The sequence below is a fragment of the Schistocerca gregaria genome, chromosome 1 (assembly GCF_023897955.1).
Source record: "Schistocerca gregaria isolate iqSchGreg1 chromosome 1, iqSchGreg1.2, whole genome shotgun sequence".
NCBI classification, from domain to species: domain Eukaryota; kingdom Metazoa; phylum Arthropoda; class Insecta; order Orthoptera; family Acrididae; genus Schistocerca; species Schistocerca gregaria.
The window spans coordinates 770,620,022-770,646,298 of record NC_064920.1 but is presented as its reverse complement, the minus strand read 5'-3'; the positions used below and the strand labels follow the sequence as shown (position 1 = coordinate 770,646,298).

General features: G+C 37.5%; 1 protein-coding gene across 1 annotated transcript in view; it reads right to left on the bottom strand.

Moving 5' to 3' along the window:
- The window catches only part of LOC126268318 (kinesin-like protein KIF11-A), a 186,430-nt gene that overhangs the window by 31,817 nt on the left and 128,336 nt on the right, over positions 1-26,277 (bottom strand). Inside the window, exons 9-12 of the mRNA XM_049973900.1 lie at positions 21,137-21,276; positions 16,202-16,317; positions 9,461-9,646; positions 2,446-2,613 (exon numbers count right to left, since the gene is read on the bottom strand). Of these exons, the coding sequence (XP_049829857.1) occupies positions 2,446-2,613; positions 9,461-9,646; positions 16,202-16,317; positions 21,137-21,276 (610 nt within the window). The remainder of the gene's footprint in view (positions 1-2,445; positions 2,614-9,460; positions 9,647-16,201; positions 16,318-21,136; positions 21,277-26,277) is intronic.

The window sequence follows — 26,277 nt, the reverse complement described above, 5'->3', positions numbered from 1 at the left end:
AACCACTGCGCCACCTCGCTCGGTGTGTTGTCAGCAGTATTCTTTCTGTTATTTCCTTTTATTGGTTTGCACAGACGTAAAACAGCCAGAGTTGGTTTGGCAAGCCTTTTCTCTTCTTCTGTCAGGCCACACCCATCACTATCCTTCCCTGAACATATGTAGGCATTGACGAGGTAAGCGCTTCCAGAGTCTGCCAGGCACATAATTTTTATTCTGTATTTTACTGGTTTGCTAGGCATATAAACACGGAAAGGACATTTTCCCCAGAACAGTACAAACATTTCATCCACTGCAACATTGCCTTTTACACAGTATAATTGCTGAGAATTGAAAATTAATTTCTCAAAAATTAATGATATTGCAACAGCACGACCTGACTTCTTTCTTTTGTTTCTGATAGTCTCATCGTCAAGTCTCAGGCTACTTATAAGTATTTCAAAGTGCTTTGCCGACATTGTCACCACAAATATATGACAACAGGTCAGATCCTTTTCGAAGAGAGACAGTATCTCTGTAATTGGACGGATTAATTGTTTCCTGCAACTTTACCCTTATTGTATTCAGTTTCATATTTGTGTGTCAAACTATTTCATCTATCATGTCATCATCAAATAAATTCTCCCATATTTGAGATTTAGGAGGACTTGGTCCCAAACTTCGACTTTTGACTGTTAGGACAGGGCATTCCTCCGTTCGGAATATTGTGCTCTTGTGGTGTTCTCATTCTAATAGCCCACTGGAAATTATTTTTATCATAAAAGTACTTTGTTTGCTGTGAGGTATTATCTGTAGTATACACTGCTCTAGGCTCTTCTTCCAATAAAACGTTTTCTTCACTATTATCACTCTCTGTTTCAGGGTGACTACCACCTACCACGAAATCTGTATCATCATCAGAATCGTCAAACGTATTATCATCGATCCCATTTTCCTCTTCATCTAAATCCCGTAACTGTGCTTGTGCCCTAGCTTCCAAATCTGGATTAGCTGCAGATATGTTAGTCTTCTTAGAAAGTCTATCCATGTTATATCTGAAATATGACAAATTCAAGCATAGAAGAAAACACAATGGGAAAAAAAGCAGCCACTGAAAGCAGAATATGCCGTAATTAGAAACATGCAGTTCACTGAACCTACCAAATTCCTGTACATAATATGAAACATGGTACCTCAGGTGCACAACTTCGTGCACTCCTCTAAACAATACTCTGTATGTCTTCACTGACGAAGTAAAACTGATTGTTGACTGCTGCTTTACACGCGGCAAGCACTGCGGCGAACGGCGAAGGTACTGAGCAGGTAAAGCCGTGCTCTTTTGCACTGCTGCCACACTTGCCATTTAAAATAAATGAGTGGTCTGAGAGATCAATGTTTCTTGTTAAGGCTTAAGCATAAGAGCATTATGGGTAATTCCATGACAATTCCAAGCAGGGGGATTTTTCAACAGGATCATCTAAGATTTCTTTTCAATTTGATTCATTCAGTGATTCCCATTAGAGATGGAAGACTACCAATTTGCAGAGGTGTATGAGAATTGTTAATAAAGAGGGGGGAGGGCTGGAGGGGGGAGAGAGGGGGGGGTGGAGAACACCCCATCAGATCCCCAAAGCTAAGTGCTACTATGCAGTGCTAACACTTAGATGGGTGAGCATTCTGTCTGACAAGTGCTCTTGGCAAGCAGGGTGCACTCAGACCTTATGAGGCAAACAGAGAAGTTACTTGACTGAAAAGTAGCGGCTCCTGTCTCGTAAATTGAAATATGGCCAGAATAGCGATGTGCTGACCATCTGTGCCTCCATCCAGTGAGGCCTGTGGGTTGAGGATGACATGGTGTCCGGTTGGCACTGTTGGGCTTTCAGGCCTGTTCAGTTAGAGTTTAGTTCAGTTTTATTGCTTTAATATGTTATTGTGAACACCGTAAATATCAAGTGGGCATACCAAAGGCATTACGCCCAAGAATTTGTCACCATCAAAGTACCTATCAAAATGCTTGGGGGCAAAATAAATAAATATATAAATAAAAACTATAGTGGGTGGGTGTGGTCGGGGGAGGGAGGGAGAAGAAATTGATGGAACTATGTTGGAAAGCAACCAATTTTTGCTGAAGGTACTTTGTTATATATTTTTGAAACATTTTATTTAATCACAGCACTGTGTTTTCCACTGTTTATGAGCATATAATTTCAATTTCATAAAGATTAACATCACCAAAAACATGCATCTCCCTTATTCAATCTTCTTTCGCAGCTGTAATTAAAACTTAATGGAAAGTAAGCTCCAGATTTAATGTGTAAAGTTAAATACATAATTAAGAAACAATCTTGCTTTCTTCTATGCACTACACAGTTTGGCTCGTCACTGCTGTAGCAAATATAATCTCTATTCATTTTTAGGGTATCAAAAACTTAGAATACAAATAAAGAGAAAATTTGACTGTAGCATTACCTCATTATATTTCTGTTTAGCTTCTTGCCTCTTTTTATGATCCTTCTGCATTTGTTCTGTTGTCTCTTGAACTATCTGAATAGGAATGCTAAAACTATGTCGTAATTGCGACAGAGCTTCCAACTGCATTCTAGTGAATGTTGCAACTGTCTCAGAGCTTCTCTGGGCCTGAAATTAATTTAAAAAATAAAAAAAGGTAGTGTTACTGTAACTCGCATGAGCTAAATTATTCTCCGAGTCTCATTGAAATAATTCAACATTGATATGCAATCTTTTCAGCCACTGGATAATTTATTGTTTCCTTGTTGCCAAAGTTGGCGATTTTATCATTAACAACATAACAGTAAGGGTCATGATCAGTGAACTACTCCAAATCCTCTGCAGTCATAAAATGTTGACCAGGAAAGTGATCTCTCCACATCACAGGCACATTAAATATTCCTGAAGATATGTCCAATGAAGCATAGTCTTCTCTCCTACTGAGGATATAGTAGATAGTAACAAAAGTACAATAGCATGGATTTCTTGTCAAACTTACACAATAAAACAGAATTGTCAAATTTGAGAAGGTACGTGACCAGGGGAAGCAGTTGCTCAAATTCCGGAACACATTTTAAGTCATGCCACATTCTTGGACGGTTTGGAAAAGAATTTTAAAGAGCTAAAGCTTTGTACTGAGTAAATGTTTAAACAAATAATGAAGAAGATTGACAAGGTTTTCCAGTTGCTAATGCTGAGCCTAGTCCCCATAGCACAGTCCCTGTCAGGATCAGAGAGAGAAAGTAAGATGATTTAAGACTGAAGAAGGGTCTTAATGGAAACTAACATAAGAGAATCAGTGCACGAGTTAAACGACAAGGTTCCCACTCTTTTCCTGAACTGAAAATTAGAGCCTGCGAACACTCCTGTTCTAAAGAGGAAACTAAAGAAGCAGCTGCAAATTTAAGGTAAGATATTCACTAGTTCCATATAATTTTTTTATTTAGCAAAAACAATTAAAAAGTGTGACACACTTTAAAATATGTATTTTAAAAGTAAATTTTATTTTACACACACACAATATATAAATTAGTTTCATATCTAAACGTTTACTATGCACCAGAGTTATAAAAGTTTAGAGCATACAAATTCTATATCTAGCCACTAATTCATGGCAGTTCATAAAATTTTAGGAGGGGGGAGTTGCTCATATATCAAAATTAAAACAGTTTGTATGGTATCTCTATGTGAATGTTAGAGATATTTTGCTTGCAGTGGCGCAGGCCGATTGTTTGTTAGATCATTTATATTCTTGCATTAACAAGGACAATGACAAAGAAAAATGTATTTCTATCTAGGCTTTCTGCCAGAAAACTGTGGAAAAGAAACTACCATCTTCTTTGAGGAGTGGAAGCTAAAGCTTATTATTATTATTATTATTATTATTATTATTAGTTTTACTGTAAAATGGTTTTTGCCTTATATAAGTTAACAATAGTGATTACTAATTTTCATGGTTCATAATTGATGTTGCTAAATGGAATATGAAAAATAAAGTTGTATTATCAGAATAACAGTGTTTTTGGATATCAAACACATGCAAAAATAATCTTTAGATGTGGAATTTAATTTAAGCATAAAAATTAACTCATGTCAATGATTATAAATAATCCACCTCGATTGCAAATACACACTCACGCAAACGCAACTCACTCGTGATGTGTCCAAGTTTGACGAAGGTATTACTGGCCAAAAGCTATTTTTGTTGTGCGTATCTGCAAATCAGAATCTCCGCTGTACGATGAGTAGCAACTTTCCTTTTCACATTCCATCCTGCATTTTCCATTGTTTGAAATGTGATTTATGACTGTCAGCGATTTAATTTGTGATGTCACAGCAATGGCGGTGGCACATGGGGGCATCAGGATAAAAGACTGGATCACAATTTGAATAGTGATTACAAGAGAGGCAGGAACAATTGGAATGCTAGAAATTTTAGGAATTAAAGAGATAGCAGACGTAATGGCAAAGATGGTCACAGAAATGACACACATTCAGTCTTGCACATTGGGGCCATACAATCACCTGAACTGCGGAATAATGTGTAGTAGCCACGAACAATTGAATGTGTGTAATTTTGAAGATGTGGGGGAGCTTTTGCTTGCTTAGAAACAGGAAAAATTAAATTCTATAGTGAGTCCAGTGCTTCAAATAGAAGGTGAACCCACTGGTAATACATTATGCACCATTACTTACGATTATTCCACAAAGATTAGAAGAGATAGCAGTAAGAGCCTTGTTTGTCCTCTTGGGATAACTAATAAGGGCCCCATTTGCACGTCCTGAAGTCATTTCTTGCATGAAGTTAGACAGGTGAAGAAGATGGTATTGGACAACAGTCCATAATTCAGATCAAAATTCTGAAAACATGCTCCACAACATCACAAGATTAGAACTATTTCCATTTCACTATATCATCAGGCATCCAATCCTTACGATAGTAGGATGAAAGAAATAGGAAAACTGCATAGACTTTTATTGTTAAAGATACCACAATCATAGCATTCTTATATTCAACGATTTGAGGAAGTCCTTAATGAATTACAAAGTAATTCAAAATGCCCATCACAAATTCAGGCTCTGCATACGGGGTAGGGGGGTTCAGACAGTGTTGATGTGCAGCTGGCTTTATGGAATATCAGAAGGGATGCCAGGAACAACAGCTGCAAGAGAGTAGCCAAGTCAATAGTCCTGGGATAAAATAACCAGTTACCCAGTAAATGATATTCACTGATGCAGAATGTGTTTTTTTCCTGTATATTTAAGACCATACTGAGTGAGGTGTGTTGTACATGAAAACACAATCAAGGTGGATACTAAAGAGCAGGAGAAGCCAGGGAGCCCTTTGTCTCTGCAGTGTGGAAATATATAAAGAGCAGAGAGTGGAGAACAGTGTTTTGACTTTGAGTCCTGTTGTAATGAAGTATTTTCAGCTCTTTGCCTACTATGTTCTGTATTATGAGATGGTTGAGATTTCAGAAGTAACTGAGTAACGTCACACTAGATTTGTTCAGAATAAACAAAGAGGAAGTATTTGAAGGATGGAGTGCAGCCACCACAGGAATAATTTCAGGACGGACTTGAGACAAGAAATCGTAAGATACAGCAAGCATGATGTGAGTGAGTATGCTGAAACTTCTACCTTTTATCCCTGTATTTTAGTGAGGGAAAATAACTTTTCGACCTAAGGTATAGAAGCCATGTAGGGGTTCTACTTTTATGTTATTTGTATCTGAATTGGTGAATAAGTACCATTTTTCCAGTTAGGGCAATTTTGAAGATCAGCGTTGAATGTGAATGCTAACTACCTTACAGAAAACATTCCAAGTCTGCCCTCAAATTCCAGTGGAATCTGATGGAAATAATCGTATGGCACTGTTGGCCGGGAGGCCCCATTAGAGGGGGGGGGGGGGGGGGGGGGGAGGGGGGGGGGGGGGGGAGAGTTCGGCCGCCGTATTGCGAGTCCTCTTTAGGTGATGCCACATCGGCGACTTGAGAGTCAATGATAATGAAAATGATTATGAAGGACACACAACACCCAGTCCTCTTCCAGGAATCGAACCCGAGCCCCCTGTGTCATAGGCGGTAATGCTACGAAGGCGGACAGGGGAATCTAATAAAAAGTGTCCACTATAATTGGCCATCTATCTACTATTATGTTTTTACAAAACTGTCTCGCCATCAACCTTTGCTGTTATACCTGTGACACATCCACCAACATCCAAATACTTACACCTGCTTTGGTTACACAAGTGTTTCCCGAGGTCTATGATGAATGCGCGGCTATGGCTAATGTCTACTAAGGGTGTTGTTGGCACACATGGCTTACTTGCTATTAAGGAAAACAAGGCTTCGATCTATTCCATTTGGGCTGTTTGGAAGGGAAGGTATGTTTTGCTCATGAATGACATTGTGTGGTGACAGTGACTGCATTAACACACACAGAGAATAGGAGGGAGATATGCATGAAATCAGCAACGGCTTGTACTGACGAAGTAATAACAAGAATATACAGCTGCTTTACATGCTCCTATCCTGCAACACCCAGTAATATTATTATTTGCTATACAAGTGGCATAATGGCACTCGCAGTTATGATCGATGTGGGGCAGATCCCATTTTGTTTACGTATTGTTCGATTTGTGATTGGGTTTAGCAAGTCAGTCTTGCACTCACCAAATAGGTTTCATATTTTCTATGCCTTTTCAAATTTATGTCACTGACTGGAGAAAGTCGTACATGTCATGAGTAACCTTAATGGCTTTGAAACAGGTAGAACTTTCCTTATTGTGGAACAATAATAGTTATAAAGTTAATGCAAATCTCATTTTATTTCAAATTGGCACCTTTTATAAATTTAATTAAAAGAAGTACAATTATTATTATTAGATAGTAGAAGTGGGCACCAATGACGCATAGCACATTGCTTATGTGGAAGTAATTAAAACAAAATATTCTTGAGCCTAATCCAAGTCAGCTTTTTTTCCTTCATCGAAACCATTTTTGCCCATAGTGGATGCTTGCGAAAATCGCTCTTTGGATTGGTAAACTACTTTTATATTACAGTCAGTAAGTTACGTTGAGAGCTTTGAGACTGTGGCCACTCAAAATTTTATTTACTGGGTTTGCGATACTGCAGCACTGCAAGGGCATTTCACTGAAATAAAACAGCTTCATACATTAAGCATAAATTTGGGTCTCTGTATTGCTTATTGTTAAGAACAAGAAAATTTATAATATTTTTGTTTATAAATGATTGTGTGTTTAAATTTGAAAGGTTGTCATACTATCTGCCTGAGGATGAAGCCTTAGCATTTTGAAACAAGACTAATAAATGATTTGTCCCACACTTGAGCCCTACATTGCATTACATGATATACAGCTTACACAGACCATTCCGAATAATAGAACAAGCCTTACAACAAAGCATCGAGAGCAGATATGTCATTACATTCATACATTTGTTGTTTTGCAAACATGTTCTTACATACATTATCTATAGAAACTGGGCTTCACTAGATTTGCAATACCAATAGCTACAAGCTGAGTACATTTTCAGTATTTACCTGCTGAAAACAAAGCTATTTCAAACTTGCTCTGATAAAATACAATTCACTTCAAAATAGCATTTATGCGTAATTTTGTGTTACTGCACTTGAGACAGAATTCGCTTGTATGTTTACATCTACTGGAAACTGCAAATTTTTGAGGTCCCTGCTTGTTACGCAAATATGAAATACTATTAGGTGGAGGTAGCTTAAGGAAAAGGCAATAATGAAGTATTACAGATATTGAAGTAAATGTTACATTGCACTATATAAGTATGAGTGTCTGTACAACCACAGTCCAGAACAGCCAGACTACATTTCATTAATTTAGGCCTTACTCAGTTTTTAAGGAAGGGTAATCTTTATGCGGGACTTAGTTACCACAGAGTATTGCAGTTAAGATCATAAATAATATCCATTTGCTACGCAGACTCAATGCAGGATGCCCTTATGCTAGTGGTTTATTGTGAGCCCCGTCATACTCTTCGGTCACCTTGCACACAGCATTCCTGTGTTTAGGAACAGTCTATTTTGGCTGGTTGTCACAAAATAGGCAACAGATGACGCAGAATCACAGCCAATTTCTGCAACCAGTTGTTAATAAGAATAATGCACGCTTAATGTATTCACAGTTGTGAATATGAACAACCACAAGTTGTATAAGAGAATGATGACAATGAAAAGCTGTGCTGGGGTGGGACTTAAATATATATCTCCCACTTTACACACGTGTTTGCCTTAACCACTTCAGCTATCCATGCATGAGCCATGGGCATACCCAAACTTACATATGTTGTCACTCATTGAACACAATCTGTACACAATACAATATTGCAGTGCCTGTGTTGTTAAAAAGAACAATGCAGTGACCCTTTGGACAAGCATGCAAGTCTGAAGGAACAGGCACTGCAGCGACTACAGCTGTTACAGCAGGAAACCTTGGTTTGAGTCGTGATCTGGCACAAATTTTGATTGTTGTCATTACCTTGTACAGCTGATGGCTGTTCGTATTCTGAAGTACAAATACATTCCACGCAATTGTTAACATTTTTTTTCTGTAGAGGTTGCAGACTACCAAGTGTTGAAGAAAATTATTTGACACACTGCACCTCTATGTGCATCCAAAGAATCATCCAAATGACACCTTCTAGTGAAATTGCAATCTTTCTACAACACCATGTCTTTATACATTCACTGTAAATAAACTGCTCTGCCAATTTGAATGCTGGCATTATTTGTTTAACAACAGATTTTAAAACCACACCAACATCATACCTCAACAGCACCATATAGTGTTGCAAAAACTCAAAATGTGTGATCATACAGGACTAGCAGCCTGCCTACACCTTATATGACTGTCCCCTCCCCAAGTCTGTTGGGATTTAATCTGCCAAACTGTAACTTTGTTCTTGTTAGAAATGTTCAATGATGGGTACACATGGAATTTGTGAATAGTTTTACAAACCTACATCAAAAAGAGCTATGTCAAACAGTTGTCATTATGGATAATTACTGGATGAATAAGATCACAAGTAAATGGGGTAACACCATTTACTGCATTACTTTCAGGATACTGAAAATGAAATGTAAATGGCTGGCAAATATCCTGTAAAGCTTAGAATCTATTCACAGTGTCTGCTGCCGAGAAGATTTACCAACAGACTAGTAATTGCACAGATATTTTAGCAGGTCAAATTAAATAACTACACGTCTTAATAACTATCATAATGTAAGGACACATATTCTAACACATTTGAGAAAATGGATAACATCTTTGTTAGAATTATGCCTGTTTACTCATTTTATTTTCAGATCACAAATAATTCTTGTTTTTTAACTACATTCTCATCACATGAAACAGGCTTATTCTATATCTCAACAACAGTAAATAAACACCAGAAATTATGTTTTACACAGTAATTACTCACCTGCTCAATCACAAGGCGTGCAAAACCATCATTTTCAGCTTTTGAGCGAAGAATTTGATGTTGAAGATTTTGGGTTATGGGTAAAAATCTTTCAGTCAAGAAACTGTGTACCGAGTTTATTTCTGTATCCGTTATGCTTCTCGCATCTTGAAGAAGATTTTGTGTATTTTGTTGTGCTGCGCCTATCTGAAGCAGAACATATCTTTCACTTATGACATGTAGTTAAAGTTGCCTGAATTTTGTAAGGCAGTGCCGCCTATATTCTGTGCAAGTGACACCTTACAGTCTACAATTACACGCACCATGATACAGCAAGCTGTAATGTTTTGAAGTTTACATGAGAAAAGATTGATCCTTTTAAGATATTAATCAACTCTCATCAAATAAAAAATAATGACCCACCTTTGGTGTTAACAGAACCTGGTTCAATGTTTAAATACACCTAGTTAAACAGTGGTCTTTGAGATCAACTAGAAATAAATGTCAAAATTTGAACATCCTGGATGTTTATCATCTTCATTATATAACTGTTCCTCAATGTCTTTTAGTAACAAACGCCTGTTTTTTTTTTATGTTGGGAAAAAATTCTCCCAGGAAGGCAGAATATTGATTCAAGCCCCAATCCTACACTGTTGCTTTATTCTTTATTTTATTTTTAACCAATGGGAAACAGTATACAATCCTTTGTAGTCACTTTAATCCACTTCATTGATTTCTGAATGTGTGGCAATATTTTAGCTCTACTGCATTAACTATTTAATAATAAAAACAAATAAACTCCGCCAAAGCCGGTCCCAAGCCCGGTTGCAAAAGGAGGAGGGGGAGGAGTAACACCTCGTTAAAAAACCTTGGTTCACCTGGCCCGGGTGATAGTACCTTGTGAGGGCCCCTTCTCAGGGTACGATGAAGACCTCAACGGCAGTGAAGACGGAGATGAAGATCATCGGTACGACGGAACTGGCGGAAGAGGCTAGCTTTACGGAGAAGATAAAGCATATCAAAAGTCCAGACACGTCTGTGTGGCAACCACCGGTACTCTGGCCAGCGTCTGTTCACCATGTGAGGTGCGTCTGAACACCATGCTCCAGGAACTAACAATCCCTGGTTCTAACTACCCAGCATAGCTCGAACTGAATTACAAGCAGTATGATTCGTACAAGTAAAATTAATATTACCCTAGGTGGACAACCCACTCGCCCTGTGGCGACAACCAAGCTATCGGATTCTGGGGAGTTTGGGCTAGTACGACAGAGAGAATCGGAGTTCTCTGGTAAACTTCCACGAAAGTCGCATACATTTATTGGCACTTTCAACATCCAAACACTAATACAAACCGGCAAGTTACATAATCTGATGACAGAACTCAAACAGAAAATTCAAATCCTTGCTCTCCAAGAGACTAGATTCACCGATTCAGAAACAATAGACTACAATAACTACCGTATCTTTAAAAGTAAAACAGGCAAGAAAATATGCAAAGGAGCTGCATTATTTGGCATGGCCTTTATTGTGAATAAGGACATCCTTGATTCTGTTATAGGTGTGAATCAAATCAGTAACAGACTAATGACCATGCGAGTCAAGCACACCAACAAAACATATACATTTATTAATGGTCATGCACCCACCAACTTTGATAACAAAAAAGAACCCGAGAAGACAGAAAAATTTTGGGAAAAACTTGAAAATGAAATGTCCAGAATTCCAAAGGAGGACGTAAAAATTCTCCTCGGTGATTTTAACGCACAAATCGGCAAAGAAAAGAAATATAAAAAAAACAGTCGGCAACTACCCTGCACACAAATTCACGAACAAGAATGGCAAGAGGCTCATCGAGCTGTGCCAGCAAAACAACCTAAAAATCATGTCAACATCATTTCGAAAGGACCCTAAGAAACAAAAAATGTGGCGATCCCCTATCCTTCAGCTAGGGGAATTTCAAATAGACCATGTTGCGATTTCCTATGATTTCCAAAAAGAAATACATGACGTTCAAATCCGCAGAGGGGCAAATATAGATTCTGACCACTATCTTACCGGAGTGAAAATTAAATTCACTCCAAAAAGGAAAGGAGGAAAGAAAACTCCACTAATTCCCAAATTTGATCTGAAAAAAAATAGAAGAATCAAAAATTACAGAAGTATGGGAAAAGCAACCTGCAAACAATTGGAGAGATTTCCAAACAAAAATTGTACAGAAAGCAAGAGAACTGATCCCATTAAAGAAAAAATCCAAACACCCATGGTGGAATTCAGATTGTGATAATGCAATAGAAGAGAGACGACATGCCTTCCTAAATTACAATTGTGACAAATCAGAAACCACGCAACAGACATTTTTCGAAGTGAGAAAGCAAACAGCTAAAATACTTAGGCAAACTAAAAGAAAATATCTTCATGAACAACTAAACTCAATAGAAGAAGACTTCAGGAACCACAACACACAAGATTTTTACAAAATGTTCGCAAATCAAGTCACAGGATACAATCCACGAAACCTCTGTTTCAGGAAAGAAAATGGAAAATTAGCATTAACTAACAAAGAAAATTGCCAAGAACTAGCTAAATACTTTTCACAACTTCTAAACTGCCCACAACCGAAAACTAGATTCCCCAGATTACAACCAGAATGCACGAATGAAAGTTCACTAGCGCCAACTCAGGAAGAAATATATAGCCACATTAAGAAGCTCAAAAATAATAAGTCATCAGGAGAGGATGGAATTGTAGCTGAACTACTGAAGAACCTTGGCCCAAACTCCCTAAAAGAGATCACCCAAATCATCACAGAAATCTGGCAGACAGAAAATATTCCAGAGGATTGGAAGTGTGCACTAATTCATCCACTGCACAAAAAGGGAGACAGAGCAGACGTAAACAACTACAGAGGCATTTCACTTTTACCTGTGACTTATAAAATTTTATCCGCGTGTCTACTAAAGAGGGCACAAGAACAACTAGAACATACAATTTCAGACTACCAAGCAGGCTTTCGACCTAACAGATCATGCCCTGAACAGATCTTTAACCTTAAAACTATTTTGAAAATGAAAGCAATCCGGTCTAAACCAATAGTGTGCACATTCGTTGATTTTAAAAAAGCATATGACTCTATAGACAGACAGTCTCTATTTAATATTCTCGAAGAACGTGGACTAGACACCAAAACCCGAAAACTAATCGAACAAACACTGACAGAAACCAAATCAAAAATTAAATTCATAGACGAAATCTCAGAACCATTCTTAATTAAAACAGGAGTAAGACAAGGAGATGGGATCTCGCCACTATTATTCAACATAGTTTTAGACAAAGTAATGGAAGAATGGGAAATCGAACTAAGGAAACAAAACTTCTGGAAACCAATTGAACTAGGAAGAGGTAAAGGAAAATTGAACATCCCATATTTAGCATTTGCAGATGACCTAGCAATTATAACTGACAGTGAAGAAACTGCAATAAAACAAATTGAGATCCTTAAAGAATGTGCAGAGAAGCTTGGCCTGCAAATCTCCTTTGAGAAGACTGAGTTTATGTGCTCCAAATTAGATATTCCGAAACTGGAAACAAATTTTGGTGAAATCAACAGAGTCAAACACTTTAAGTATCTCGGCGAAGTTATTGAACCAACAGGACTCGAGAAAATAGCACAAAACAACCGAGTACAGAAATTCAAGAAAGCATTCGGACTTGTTCAAAGCATATATAACAAAAAATGCCTGTCAAAAGGAACTAAAATCAGACACTACAACACAGTTATCAAACCTACACTCACATATGCAAGTGAAACGCTCTCACTGAACAGAAAACTAGATTTACAAGATATTAAGAAAATAGAGAGAAAAATTATTAGGAAAATTCTGGGACCACGATACACACAAGATGGATACAGACTGCAGACCATCGAAACAACTTAAAAACTATCAAATATCGAAAGTGACATCAGAAAGAGACGAATGAAATTTTATGGACACCTACACAGATTACCTGGAAACAGGTTAACTAAACGTCTATTGGACTATGTGACATCACTTAAAGCAACAATACCCTGGGTAACTGAAGTTAAGAAGGATTTGACAAAAGCAAAAATTGACATAACAGACGCATCAGACAGGGATACATTCAGAAGAAAAATTGACAAGTGGAAGTTTACTTCAGAGACGGCACCAAAACCACACCGACCAAAGTGGACTGAAGAAAGAAATAAGGCCTTTGGGGAGAAAATGAAGAAATATTGGCAAAACAAGAAGAACCTAAAGAAATATTGATAAAACACCTGCTTATCGTTCTCCTATGGGGACATTCGCTAATAATAATAATAATAATAATAATAATAATAATAATAATAATAATAATAATAATAATAAAAACAAATAGCAGAATCTTAAAAAAATACGCTCATTGATTCAATTTTATATAAAAATGGATTTTGTTTCATGTATTTCTGTTTGCTTTGTTTCATGCAATTTGTGTGAACACATAGCAGATTAGATTAAACGAAGAATTACCCATTAGCAGCGTTTCACCAACATGAAAGAGAACAAATTATATGTGGATGAGAACAACAAAGTGACTGACGTCTAGCTTCTTACTGATCAGAGAATGCACTTGGTTGATACTTCCATTCGCCATTGTCAAATCACACTGCTACTGCAGGTAGCAGTTACCAGCTAATTGCAGACAATGCTTTTCACCAGTAACCTAAGAGTTGTGATCTGCTTTTATTGTGTGCTTTAGTTCTCTGTATTTATACCACAGAATGTCTGAAACTTGCAGCAGGAGTGTGCAGACAAGCGTGGGCGTTTAATGGAAAGTTCAGCAATCCGCTTACGCCTTGTGTGGTGAGAAATGTGGGTTTGTGGGATTAGTGTGGGAATAAAGAAGAAGAGAGGGAATAGTGTAGCTATTGCCTCTAACAAAGGTAGTCTTAAGAACTGCAGACATTCTAAAGGGTCTCAACAATCTTGTCAAAGTTTCTATGGGAAAATACTTTGTTGACCAGGAACGGGCTGGTTCATTTAATCTACAGGGTGATTCACGAAAATATTCAAATATTTTAATATGTTATTCTACAAGTAAAACTAAAGAAAAAAGTTCATATAAACAGAGGTCCACAAATGTTTAGTGAGGGAGTTTTCTTCTTGAATCACCTTGTATAGACAACCAGCATAAAAAAGAAAGACAGAACAATGAGAGAAACTCTGATTTATTCCAATACGATGCTACTAGTCACCACATATATGGATATTATAAGAGAAAACCGTGTGTTACTGTTCAGAAGGTACAATTATTCAGTGTCAGAAAGAATTCTTTGTTAACAGTTATTATTACCTATTAACAGTATAAACTTTTGGTTTCAGATACAAAAAATTACTTATCACAATATTATAATTAAGATACGTGATGATATTGCGTAGCACACACTAAATGTGTTTGGGCTCTCCAACAACAAACAGTTATAGCATCACTGTGGCAGAAATTGAGAAATTTTTAGTGGATGCAGTGGCACAAATAAAACCAGTGTAGTGGAATAGTGCTGTATGCCACACACACACACACACACACACACACACACACACACACACACACACACACACACACACACAAAATGAAGTGACTATAGAAAGTAATATAATTATATCCTTCACCAATTTCAGGGACTCTTCCATGGACCATAACAGCATAGTTAACATGTCAAGATAGGAAGTGGGATTTATCCTTTGTTTAAGTTTGTCTTCCTTTACTGTCTGCAGGCATTGTTGAGTGGCATCTGTCACACTTCCATAATAAATCTCATATTCTTAGTGAATATGCCTCTGCATTAAGTATGACATATCACATGGACACTACACAGACTGGCATATACTTAAGCAGTTGATACTATTTTAATGTTAGATATTGTATCCACATTCAGTAACCTTACCCATTTGAGCATCCCCTTTGTATAAAATTCACCAACTAAATGTGAATAATTTTGATTATTATAAAGACAGTGCTCACCCCTTCGCTTTTGTTGAGGTAGATAAGTAATAGGAAAACATTTATTTTATACACAGTAGTACATTCCTTAAACAACAATGATATTGTGACCCTGTAAAGTGTATTCAATATTGCATATTAACGGAGAGTGTGAGAGGATGTTCAGTACCTAACTGTACGCCTGTTGCTACTACAGTCAAATTGTACATGCATGCAATGGCAAGCCTACAACACACCCCCATTCATACTCAACTGCGCTTTGCTGTCAATCACTTATTCTTATCCACACATAATATGTTCTTTCAGTAAGGACATAACATTTCTCACTGTGTGTAGAATAAACACTTCCACAAAGCAGAGTACAAAATATATATGCATAAGTATTTTCAGCTATTAAAAAGAGACGTGCAAAGTTATTCTCTTTCAGATAATCAGGCACATTTTTATAGATAGTGCCTGAACATTAAGTTACACTGAATCTCCTGTCTTTCACACTCCAGTTTCAACAGTGCCACATAGAATTAAATCTGATACTGTACTCTCATGAAACAGGATACCCAATTCAGTTCTTCATAATTTCTGTGTTTTAGTACTTGCACAAATGTCGAGCTTCACATGCAGAATATTTATGGACACTGTCATTCCACTGTAGCCTCAGCACGTATAATTAATCAGAAATTTTTGAACGTTACATGGAGCATATGCTCCCCAGTCAGGTCACACTAAATTATTAATAGTCACCTGAATTTCTTGACAAATTACCTTCTCAGAAGATTTTTTGCTCCACGTCTGCAAGGTAGTTGTTAGCATATTTACTAAGGAAGCCAGATCATCACTTAATATGGATAGATCTTCATTTTTCTTCTGTACACTTTCATCTGAAATTTAAAATAAATTTTTTCCTGAATATGTAATTTACGTAATAAGAATTATAATGTTGTCATGGATGTTTTGTTTGCTCAAATATAATATGTTAAGAATGTGCTTTTAGTTGTTAGTACAACCATAAATTTTGAGAGACCAATGAGTTATCAACTTGGGATAGATACTAAGCTACTCAGGAACTAGTGCATGGTCTGTGTAGCACACGTCTGGAGAAGAAACATAGTTATTATGAAGCAGTGATACCTTTGTATTTATGGCTCTGGTAGAAGTTCTGGTATTTTTGCAGGCTTATTGAGAAGGTTGACGACATGATTCTGATAATGTCATCAAACAAGAGTGTGCAAGAAACAGACCCCAATGGAGTGTTGATGAGAACGTGATAAAATGGCCATAAAACTGTTGGTGCGATGTATGCTGACAGTCAACTAGCAGTTATACCTTTTAACTTTCAAACTTTGCGCGAAACAATTTGAGAGAATCACGGCGGACATTTTGCAGTAAGTTTTTACTGTCAACAAGCCATGGATTACTATAAAATAAGTAACAATCCAAACAAGCTGTTTCTAATGAAGATGCTTCAATACAGACAGATTGTTCCATCAGTTGGGAAAGTGATGGCAAACACGTCTGTTCCTTCTACAGATTATTTTCTCAGAGGCATTCAGCAAGATGACTCAATCCATTAACAAGACGCCTCAGAAACAACTGAACATCACAGCCACGAACAGTGGAAAGAGACTAGGGGATCGCTTGTTGCTAGGCAAGGTTCACACAAATTTCACTGAATGGAGTGTCATCTAGTGATTGATGCCACAAGTAAGGGTGTGATGGTATCTGTTACCAATATTAACACACTCCTGCCCTCAGATGTAAAAGATTTTTGCACAGCAACTGTGAAAATGCTAGTTGAGGCAATTTGTTACAGTCAGTTTCATAGTAGTCCCTAAAAATTTATTTTTCGTGTTTTCATTACCGTGAAATTCTCTCTTCCCTAAATATAGGTCTAGCAAAGCTTCGGCTATTTTTCAGCTCTTTGAAGACAAATATAGTACCACTCAACCTCCATGCTGCAATGAACTATTGTCCCACCATTGCTCCAATCTCATACATATAATAGACTTTCCAAACTAAACTCATTAAAATAAACCCAATCAGCAAGATCAGGAATGATAAACTCTCCCCGAGTGGATGCCAATGATGGTCTTAGCATAACCATAATCAACTATCTTGTGACAAGCATATTGTCGGTCTATAAAGACATTTCATTTGTCCAGTGCTCATGGAAATCATTCCACATAAGGGAAACAAAGCACCGCTTAAACCATCAATAGAAAGGAAAAATTACAAGCATTTTTATACCAGCTGATCAGCATTTTACCAGCTTTGTTCAAACCTTGGAATACATTGTTCACAATGTACATCCTAACAATTCTCTATAGTAATGGATGATTTGTAATATACTACAGATAATCATGAGGCAACAACACATGTCCAGATTTCAGCTACAAATTTGGAAGTCATATATGATACACAGCCTACAAAATTTAAACATTTGAAATTTTCAGACAGCGCAATGAATCAGTATGCAACACACTGAAAAAGACTACAGCACACTGTCCATAAAAGCAAAAAGTAATGCTTAACTCAAGTTCCCGATTGGATGAGCACAAAACTTTATTTTAAGCACCAAGTTATTTCAGAATCTCATCCAAAGTTAAACAATGTGGAAGACTGCATACTCTTACCACTTGTCTCTTAGGTGGCCTTAATAATGAATTTAAAACTGAAGAATCCAGATGTAACAATGGATGAGCACTTTATTGTGCAGAAAACACTGTCTCAAGCACAGGGAGACGTCCGCATTGCTTGAATGACACTTAAAAATTTCAGAAAATATTTCCTCAGACTCTGAATGGGATGTACAGCCATGATTATTTTTCAGTGCTACTGACACTGCTGTGACTAATGCAAGGGGCCGTGGGAGCAGGCCAGTGCAGAGCCAAACAAGCATAGTTGCATCAACTACTACCCACTGTGTGACACACTGACACCATATCAGGTGATTGGCACATTGATGGCATGACCGAGGGATCTGCATCGTAATAATGATACGGCAAAAAGACAAGAGCCATTGTCGGGTGGTGGCTAGTTTACTTCAGGTCCGAACCACAGGCTTTGTTGGGCTATGTGACAGGAACTGATGACTTGGCATAACAAATATGCACCATGCCTGTCATTTTTATATAGAAAGCTGTAGTCTGGCAAGAGCAAGCACCCAAGGGACATCCATGTTGATCTACAAGTTGTGGTGACAAACCTTAGATTCACATCAAGACAGACTTCACTAACTGTAAACACACTGAGCCCGAGTTCAATATAGGCCACCTTTGGGCCTACTTCCTGTCACTGCCTGCCTCTTATCCCGGAGAGCTATTGTTCAAGAGCATGGTGGTGCAGCTACCCTGCCACCTTCAAAGTGTGGACATACTGTTGTATGTGTGTGTCACTACAAGTGCAAGCCCTGCTATTGAGAGCTGTCTTCCTCTTCGGGGTCCACGACAGGATTCTGTGCCTTCCGGCATGCATGTGCGCGCACGCACGCGCACGCGCACACGCACACACACACCCTCGTGTGTCAGCATTGCTGCTGAATCACTGCAGTCACCGCAAGCTATTCGAGGCCACATGCTTACCCCAGCGTATCCACATGTGCTGTCTTTAGCCATCACCCTGGAATGTCATGCCACCTCAGAGCATCTTTATGATTGTTTTTGTATGTTCACTAATAAAATGTATGCCTAATCAATGATTTTTTTTCCCTCGATGACATGCCACCCTGCAACCAGACTACCTCTTGCTGTACCAATTCTAAACCACACAGGATGGTGAAATACTGGTTTCTAATGCTTCCTACTCAGTAAAACTTGAGAAAGGGCTGTCAGCAAAATGTAAGGTGGTGGAATAGCTGAATTGTGAATCAGTTTTCCATATCATAAACTTATAGGTGTTAACATCTGCACATTGGGTGGCTCATTGTAAACTTTAGCCACCAACTCAGTTCCAGCCTCCACTGCTGCAGCCAGCCATTACATGGAAATCGCTGGAGTCTCTATGTGGGCCAAACATCTGTTAGAGCAAGCTATAAACCAGAATAAACTGTTAATACTTTGGTGTCATTTGTGCCCCTGCTGAAAGAATGGCTACCACAGTTGCACCAATACTACTCCATAGAACGAGTGAGCATTATTGGTAAGTGAAAGTGGTTTACGCATGCACAACAGGCGTTGCGGAGTCATAATGAAAAACATCAGCCACCTCATTGTTAGTGTGATAGGCAATGTTGGCAGTTCAGACTGTAGAGTCAGCACCAGCTGACACCTTCAAGATCTCGAGACTTGTCCCGGCACAGGGATGGTGTTTCACTGGTTTCTGAATATTTCTGTGCCCCACTATCTTGGATCACAGATCATGTACTTATAAATGCAAACATATCTTACTTATCACATATCCAAATTGTATCCACCTGTTAAACAAAGAACATTTGTTGATGGTACTCCTTGAACAAGATAGATGCAGTGTGGTGTGTTTAGTGCAATCTAACTAAATGGTAAAGTGTTTCATTTTGCCAGCATTACATTTTTTTCAGCAACTCCCCTCACTGCCTCAGTTCAAAACTACATATGCCTTTCTTTAATTACCTCTGTTCAGAATTTTCACAGACCTATACAAACTCTGCCCCCCCCCCCCACCACCCTAAATAATGCTGCTTTTAAGCTGATAATTTTGGTTGTTAGATTGCACACTAAACATAATTTCAAGCATCACATGTGTCCTTACGAATGTACTGATAAAATATGACTGCATGGTTAGTTATGAGATACTCTTGCCAGAATAAATATATAATTTTTCTGAACATTCTCCTTGAGAAAAGCAGCGTTCTAGCAAAAATACATTAAAATGGATTAAAAACAGTCTTGGCAGCAACAAAATATTCATTTTTAATAATTGATTTTGGTCAGAATGTGGGTATCTGCAAATAATCACAATGGTAGATGGTGGCAGTGAATGAAATAGGTGTTACGGTTCCCAGAACGGTAACTGCAGTCAACAGTCCATGGAGCTGCAACTTCTACTCCATTCACTGCAACCACTTACCATCATGATATAAATGGTCTGAAGATGGTCACAATTTGACAAACAAGTTACCATCAGAAATATAATTTACTGTGGTCAACTCTGTTTAAGTCAGTTTTGAAATAAACAATTAACACATGCCCTAAATTATGCAGTTCTCCAAAATAAAATTAAGTTTATTGTAATTGAACAAATTAAATACACAACATAAAATAGAAAATGACAATATTATGAAAATTATAGATTGCTACCAGCATTGCTACCAGCATAGAGGCAATGCTGAGTTGCAAAAGGCATAAAAAAAGGCTGCTAAACTTGTGAGCTTTTGGTCAAAAAGCCACCTGCTAATGCAGAAAACACACACGCAAGCACAACTTGCTCAACTACTGAGGCAGAACTGCGAAAAACTGCATCCGATGGAGACGAAATCTGGGTGATGAGGATAAGGAGGACTGGGGAGGGATAGCAGGGTAGTGGGTACTGCTGCTTGTGCGAGCATGCAGGAACATAGTAGGTACCCTTTTCAGATGATGATCACTATTCCATCTTGTATTTTACATTGTTTTAAAAGAGAAAATTATAGTACAAGATTAATTAAAAAACCTCTTGAAAGCAGAAATAAAATTTCAACTTATAAAATCTAAATTCATTGCAAATTTGAACTGCTGAAAATCTTACCAAGTGTTTTTCTTATTTCATTTAAGGCCGTTATATGCCCACTTAAAAAATTTGTGATGTCGCCCTGTATCTCAGTAATTTTTCTGTGGAACTCTAAGCGAAAATCATGACTGATTCGGGAATTCTCCTGTTCAACAGACCTAGAAAATAACAAAAACAAATAATGAACAAAGCAAAATCGAAGTGTGCAGCTACTAAATGGTACAATGCCCGAGTGTCTATAGCAGCGGTGGTCGAAAACCACTGATTAGATACTAATACTTTTCGGATTAGATTTACTTTCATTCCAATTTATCCGTAGTGAGGTGGTCCTCCAGGATGTAGAACATATCAGAAAAACAATACTACAAGACAAATATTTACAACTGAAACAAATAAGTTAATGTACCTTCCACAGGTCCCAAGTGTTTTTTTAAATTAACACTATACAAAAGAATCATTTTACAAACACTCATTTATTGGATCGCATAAATGCACTGAATTTAAAATTAGAAATCTTTTTTATTTGTAAGTTAATAAACATGTAATAGTACAAATTACTGCACTGAAACGGTGCAGAAGTTAGATTGTACTTAGTTAAATTGTACACACACACACAAACAAAAAGCAGTTGGTCCTACTGAGAAATTTGTCAATGGAGTAGAAAGAGTTGGCCACCAATAAATCCTTTAGGCTTCTCTTAAATTGAATTTCATTGGTTGTCAAGATTTTTATGGCTGCTGGCAAGTTATTGAAATGTGTGTTCCTGAATAATGCACACCTTTTTGTAAAAGAGTAAGTGATTTTAAATCCTTGTAAAGATTCTGCTTCTTTTAGTACCAATTACATAAATTGAGCTGTTGTTTGAAAAAGCAAAATACTTTTAATGACAAATTTCATTAAGGAATAAATGTATTAGTAAGCAGTAGTTAGCATCCCTAGTTCCCTAAACAGGCTTCTGCAGAATGTTCTTGAGGCCACACCACATATAACTCTTATTGCACGTTTTTGTGCCCGGACAACTTTATCTTGGCTTCATGAATTACCCCAAAAAATAATCCCATGTGACATTATGGAAAGAAAGTAAGCATAGTAATAATACCCCACCACAGTTTTCATTTTTATATCACCTATCGTCGACATTTTGTATTGCAAATAGAGATTTGTTTAGATGCTTCAGAAGTTCTGTGGTGTGCTGCTCCCAGCTGAATTTATTAACAAGCTGTAATCCCAAAAATTTAACACTGTCCAATTCTTCTATCTGCTTGTCGTCATATGTTAGGCATATACTCGTGAGTCACCCCTTACAAGTTTTGAACTGCATGTAGTGTGTTTTTCCAAAGTTTAGTGACAAAGAATTGGCTAGGAACCAGAGATTAATGTCCACAAATATTTTGTCAGCCAATATTCCTAAGGCTACACTTGATTTGCTATTTATTGCAATGTTTGCATCATCGGCGAACAAAAAGATCTTGGCATTGGGCAATGTTGCTAAAGAAAGGTCATTGATATACACAAGAAAAAGCAAGGGCCCTAATGTGGAACTGTGTGTGTGTGTGTGTGTGTGTGTGTGTGTGTGTGTGTGTGTGTGTGTGTGTGTGTGTGTGTGTGTGTGTGTGTGTGTGTGAGGGGGGGGGGGGTGTTACCCCCACATGTAATTACTTCCCAGTTGAAGTTGATGGTGCCTGATAGCTTAATACATGTCTCTTTCCTAATAACACCCTGTTTCTTGCCAGAGATATAAGATTTGAATCATTCTGCAGCATTTCCTGTTACACCATAATACTCTAATTTACTTAAAAGGATATTTTGATTTACACAGTCAAATGCCTTTGACAGATCACAAAATATACCAGTTGCTTGCAATTTTTTTGTCTAATGAATTAAGCACATTTTCACTGTAAGTGTAGATAGCATTCTCAATATCAGAATCCTCTAGAAATCCGAACTGCGACTTTGACAGTATGTTATTTATGATAAGACGGTTATAAAGCCGATTGTACATTACTTAAACTTTTTGAGGAAGCTGGCAAAAGTGAAATTGGATGGAAATTTGATGCCTTTTTAAACAGAGGCTTAAATTCAGCATATATCAATAATTTGGGAGACATTCCACTGATGAACGACTCATTACACAGATAGCTTAATATGTCACATTCTTTAACTATGTTGATATTTCATCATACTCACTAGATGTTTTTGATTTAAAAAATTTTATTGGGGACATCATTTCTCCTGGGGTAGTTAGGGTCAAATTCATATTATGGAAGCTGCCTGGTCTGAGGTACTATTCCATAGCAGCATCTAAAGAACCTGAAAACCCCATCTTTTCAGTAACAGTTATAAAATATTTGTTAAAAAGTTCTGCAAAACTGCACACATCTGTCTAAATGTTATTTGTCCCTCTTCATGTCTGGTTCAACTGGTCTCCTCCTTCACTATATCACATATTGTCTTTATTTTGTTATCTGATATGACTATCTTTTCCTTGTAATATATTTGCTTTGATGTCCATAATAAAGTCTTTAATATTTTGCAGTAATGTGCTATAGTATCAACATCAGAACTGCTTCGGATTGACAGATACAAGTTTTCTTTTTGTTTTACAAGATACCCCTATTCCTTGAGTAATCCATGGCTTCTTTGTAGACTGTGCTCTAACCTTGGTTAGTTTTGAAGGGTAAACAGTGTTCAAATAAGGTAAGATCTTTACTAGAAAATTTTCATTCATGCCATGCCATGAGGACTGTAAACATCAGTCCAGTAAATGTCTTTGAAGAGTACCCTAAAATAATCAATTTTTGGCTTATTGATTACCCTCTTGAGCTCAGATTTAATATTATGTTCATTATTAACATTTAACAGAAGGAACTGCATGTCATGATCTGAGAGGCCATTGACTATTGGTTTTGTAATATAGTTTTGTTCATTGGACATTTCTATAAAGATAGTATTGATGGGTGTTTGTGAGCAATTGGCTACCCTAGTGGGGAACTTTATATAACTCAGTAAGTTCTTATTGGGAGAGTCTTTAAGGAAATCTACATTTAAATCACCAGCAACCACTATTTCTCTGTTTTTTGTTAAATGGGGCAGTACGGCTTCAAGGTGGTTTATGAACAGATATACTCTTTATATTATGAAGGATATTTTGCAAAATTCTACTTCTGTTGCACATGCTTCCATATGATGTTCTAGGCAAAATTTATGAATGTCTATGTTCTTAAATTTATAACAGTTCCTGATGAATGTTGCATTAACATTAATGAAGGAAGTTCTGATTTTAAACATAACATTTTACTGCACTAGAGAATTTTTTTCCCTTTTTTCCAGTCTGCTGTGAGATACTTAAAATTTGGCCAATAAATAGTTAGCACAGTTATCATAGTATAGCATAAATGTCCATCAGTTAGTTCATACTGATATTTGAAATAAATTAATGTGAGTGTCAAGTACAGTGAGTCTCAAACATTGAGATTAGTCTCGGCACACCCTTGTTAGTTATTTTTGTTTTGGCACCTTCTTGCATGTTTTCAGTAATTGAATATATCACCAGAAGAAGATTGTAACCAACATTTTTGACGATTGTGACTCAGAACAATGTTGTACCTGACACCCTGCATCTGCGGATTCAATTTTTTCTGCCTCAGAATTTTAGTACCACTGCCAAACCACAAAATTCTTTAAGCTCCAAAGTCATTTGGATATCAAAGTGATTGTAAATTATAATTTTAACAAAATGCTAGTCCAAATAACAAGAAACTAATTTTAAATTCCTACCATCAGTTTTCAGTTTATAGGATATCCTTGAGATCAGAGGCTTTGAAATGTATAACATAATAGGTCATGTACAAGGGTGACTCCAAAAGAAATGCACACTATTTTTTTTTTAATCCATCTTTTATTGTACATGTTTGAAAGTGTGTAGATACGTCCTTTAGGAACAATATTTTCATTTCTCCACATAATGTCCGCCCCTCTCAACTGCCTTACGCCATCTTGGAACCAGCACCTGTATACCTGACCGGTAAAATTCTGGACCAACCTGTTGGAGCCACTGTTTGGCAGCATGCACAAAGGAGTCATCTTCAAACCCAGTTCCAGAAAAAGTGTCTCTCAGTTTCCCAAAGAGATGATAGTCACATGGAGCCAGGTCAGGACTGTGAGGCGGGTGTTTCAGTGTTGTCCATCCGAGTTTTGTGAATGCTTCCATAGTTTTTTGACTGACATGTAGCTGTGCATTGTTGTGCAACAGCAAAACATCCAGCTTTTGCCGATGTGGTTGAACATGACTCAGTCGAGCTTGAAGTTTCTTCAGTGTCGTCACATATGCATCAGAATTTATGGTGGTTCCACTTGGAATCATGCCCACAAACAAGAGTCCTTCGTAATCGAAAAACACCGTAGCCGTAACTTTTCCAGAAGAAGGTGTGGTTTTGAATTTTTTTTCTTGGGTGAATTTGCATGATGCCACTCCATTGATTGCCTCTTCGCCTCTGGTGAAAAATGATGGAGCTATGTTTCATCACCAGTCACAATTCTTCCAAGAAATTCATTGCCATCATTCTGGTACTCTTCCAAAGTTCACTGCATACCATTTTTCTTGTTTCTTTGTGAGCCACTGTCAACATCCCGAGAACCCACCTGGCACAATCCTTTTTTAACCCTAACACATTCAGTATTCTGCAAACACTTCCTTCCCCTATCCCAATGTAGTGTGACAATTCATTCACTGTCTGCACATTGTCTGGAGAGTCTGCAGTATGAGGCCTGCTGTTGCGAGGACAATCCTCAATATTGCCCTGCCCCCTTTCATCACATAACCTGCTTGCCCACTAACAGTACTGCGATCGACAGCAGCCTCTCCATACACATTCTTTAACTTCTTGTGGATGTGTCCCACTGTCTAGTGTTCACAGCACAGGAATTCTATGACAGCACGTTGCTTCTGATGAACATCAAGTGTAGCAGCCATCTTTAAGACATGCTGTGATGGCGCCACTCTCAGGAACAGGTTAACTAAATTGGAAAACAAGCAGGAAGGATGTATCTACACACTGTAAAACTTCCACAGATGAAGAATGAAAACTATTTTTACAAAAATAGTGTGCATTTCTTTTGGAGTGACCCTCGTACAACAACATTTATTCGCTGTAAAAACT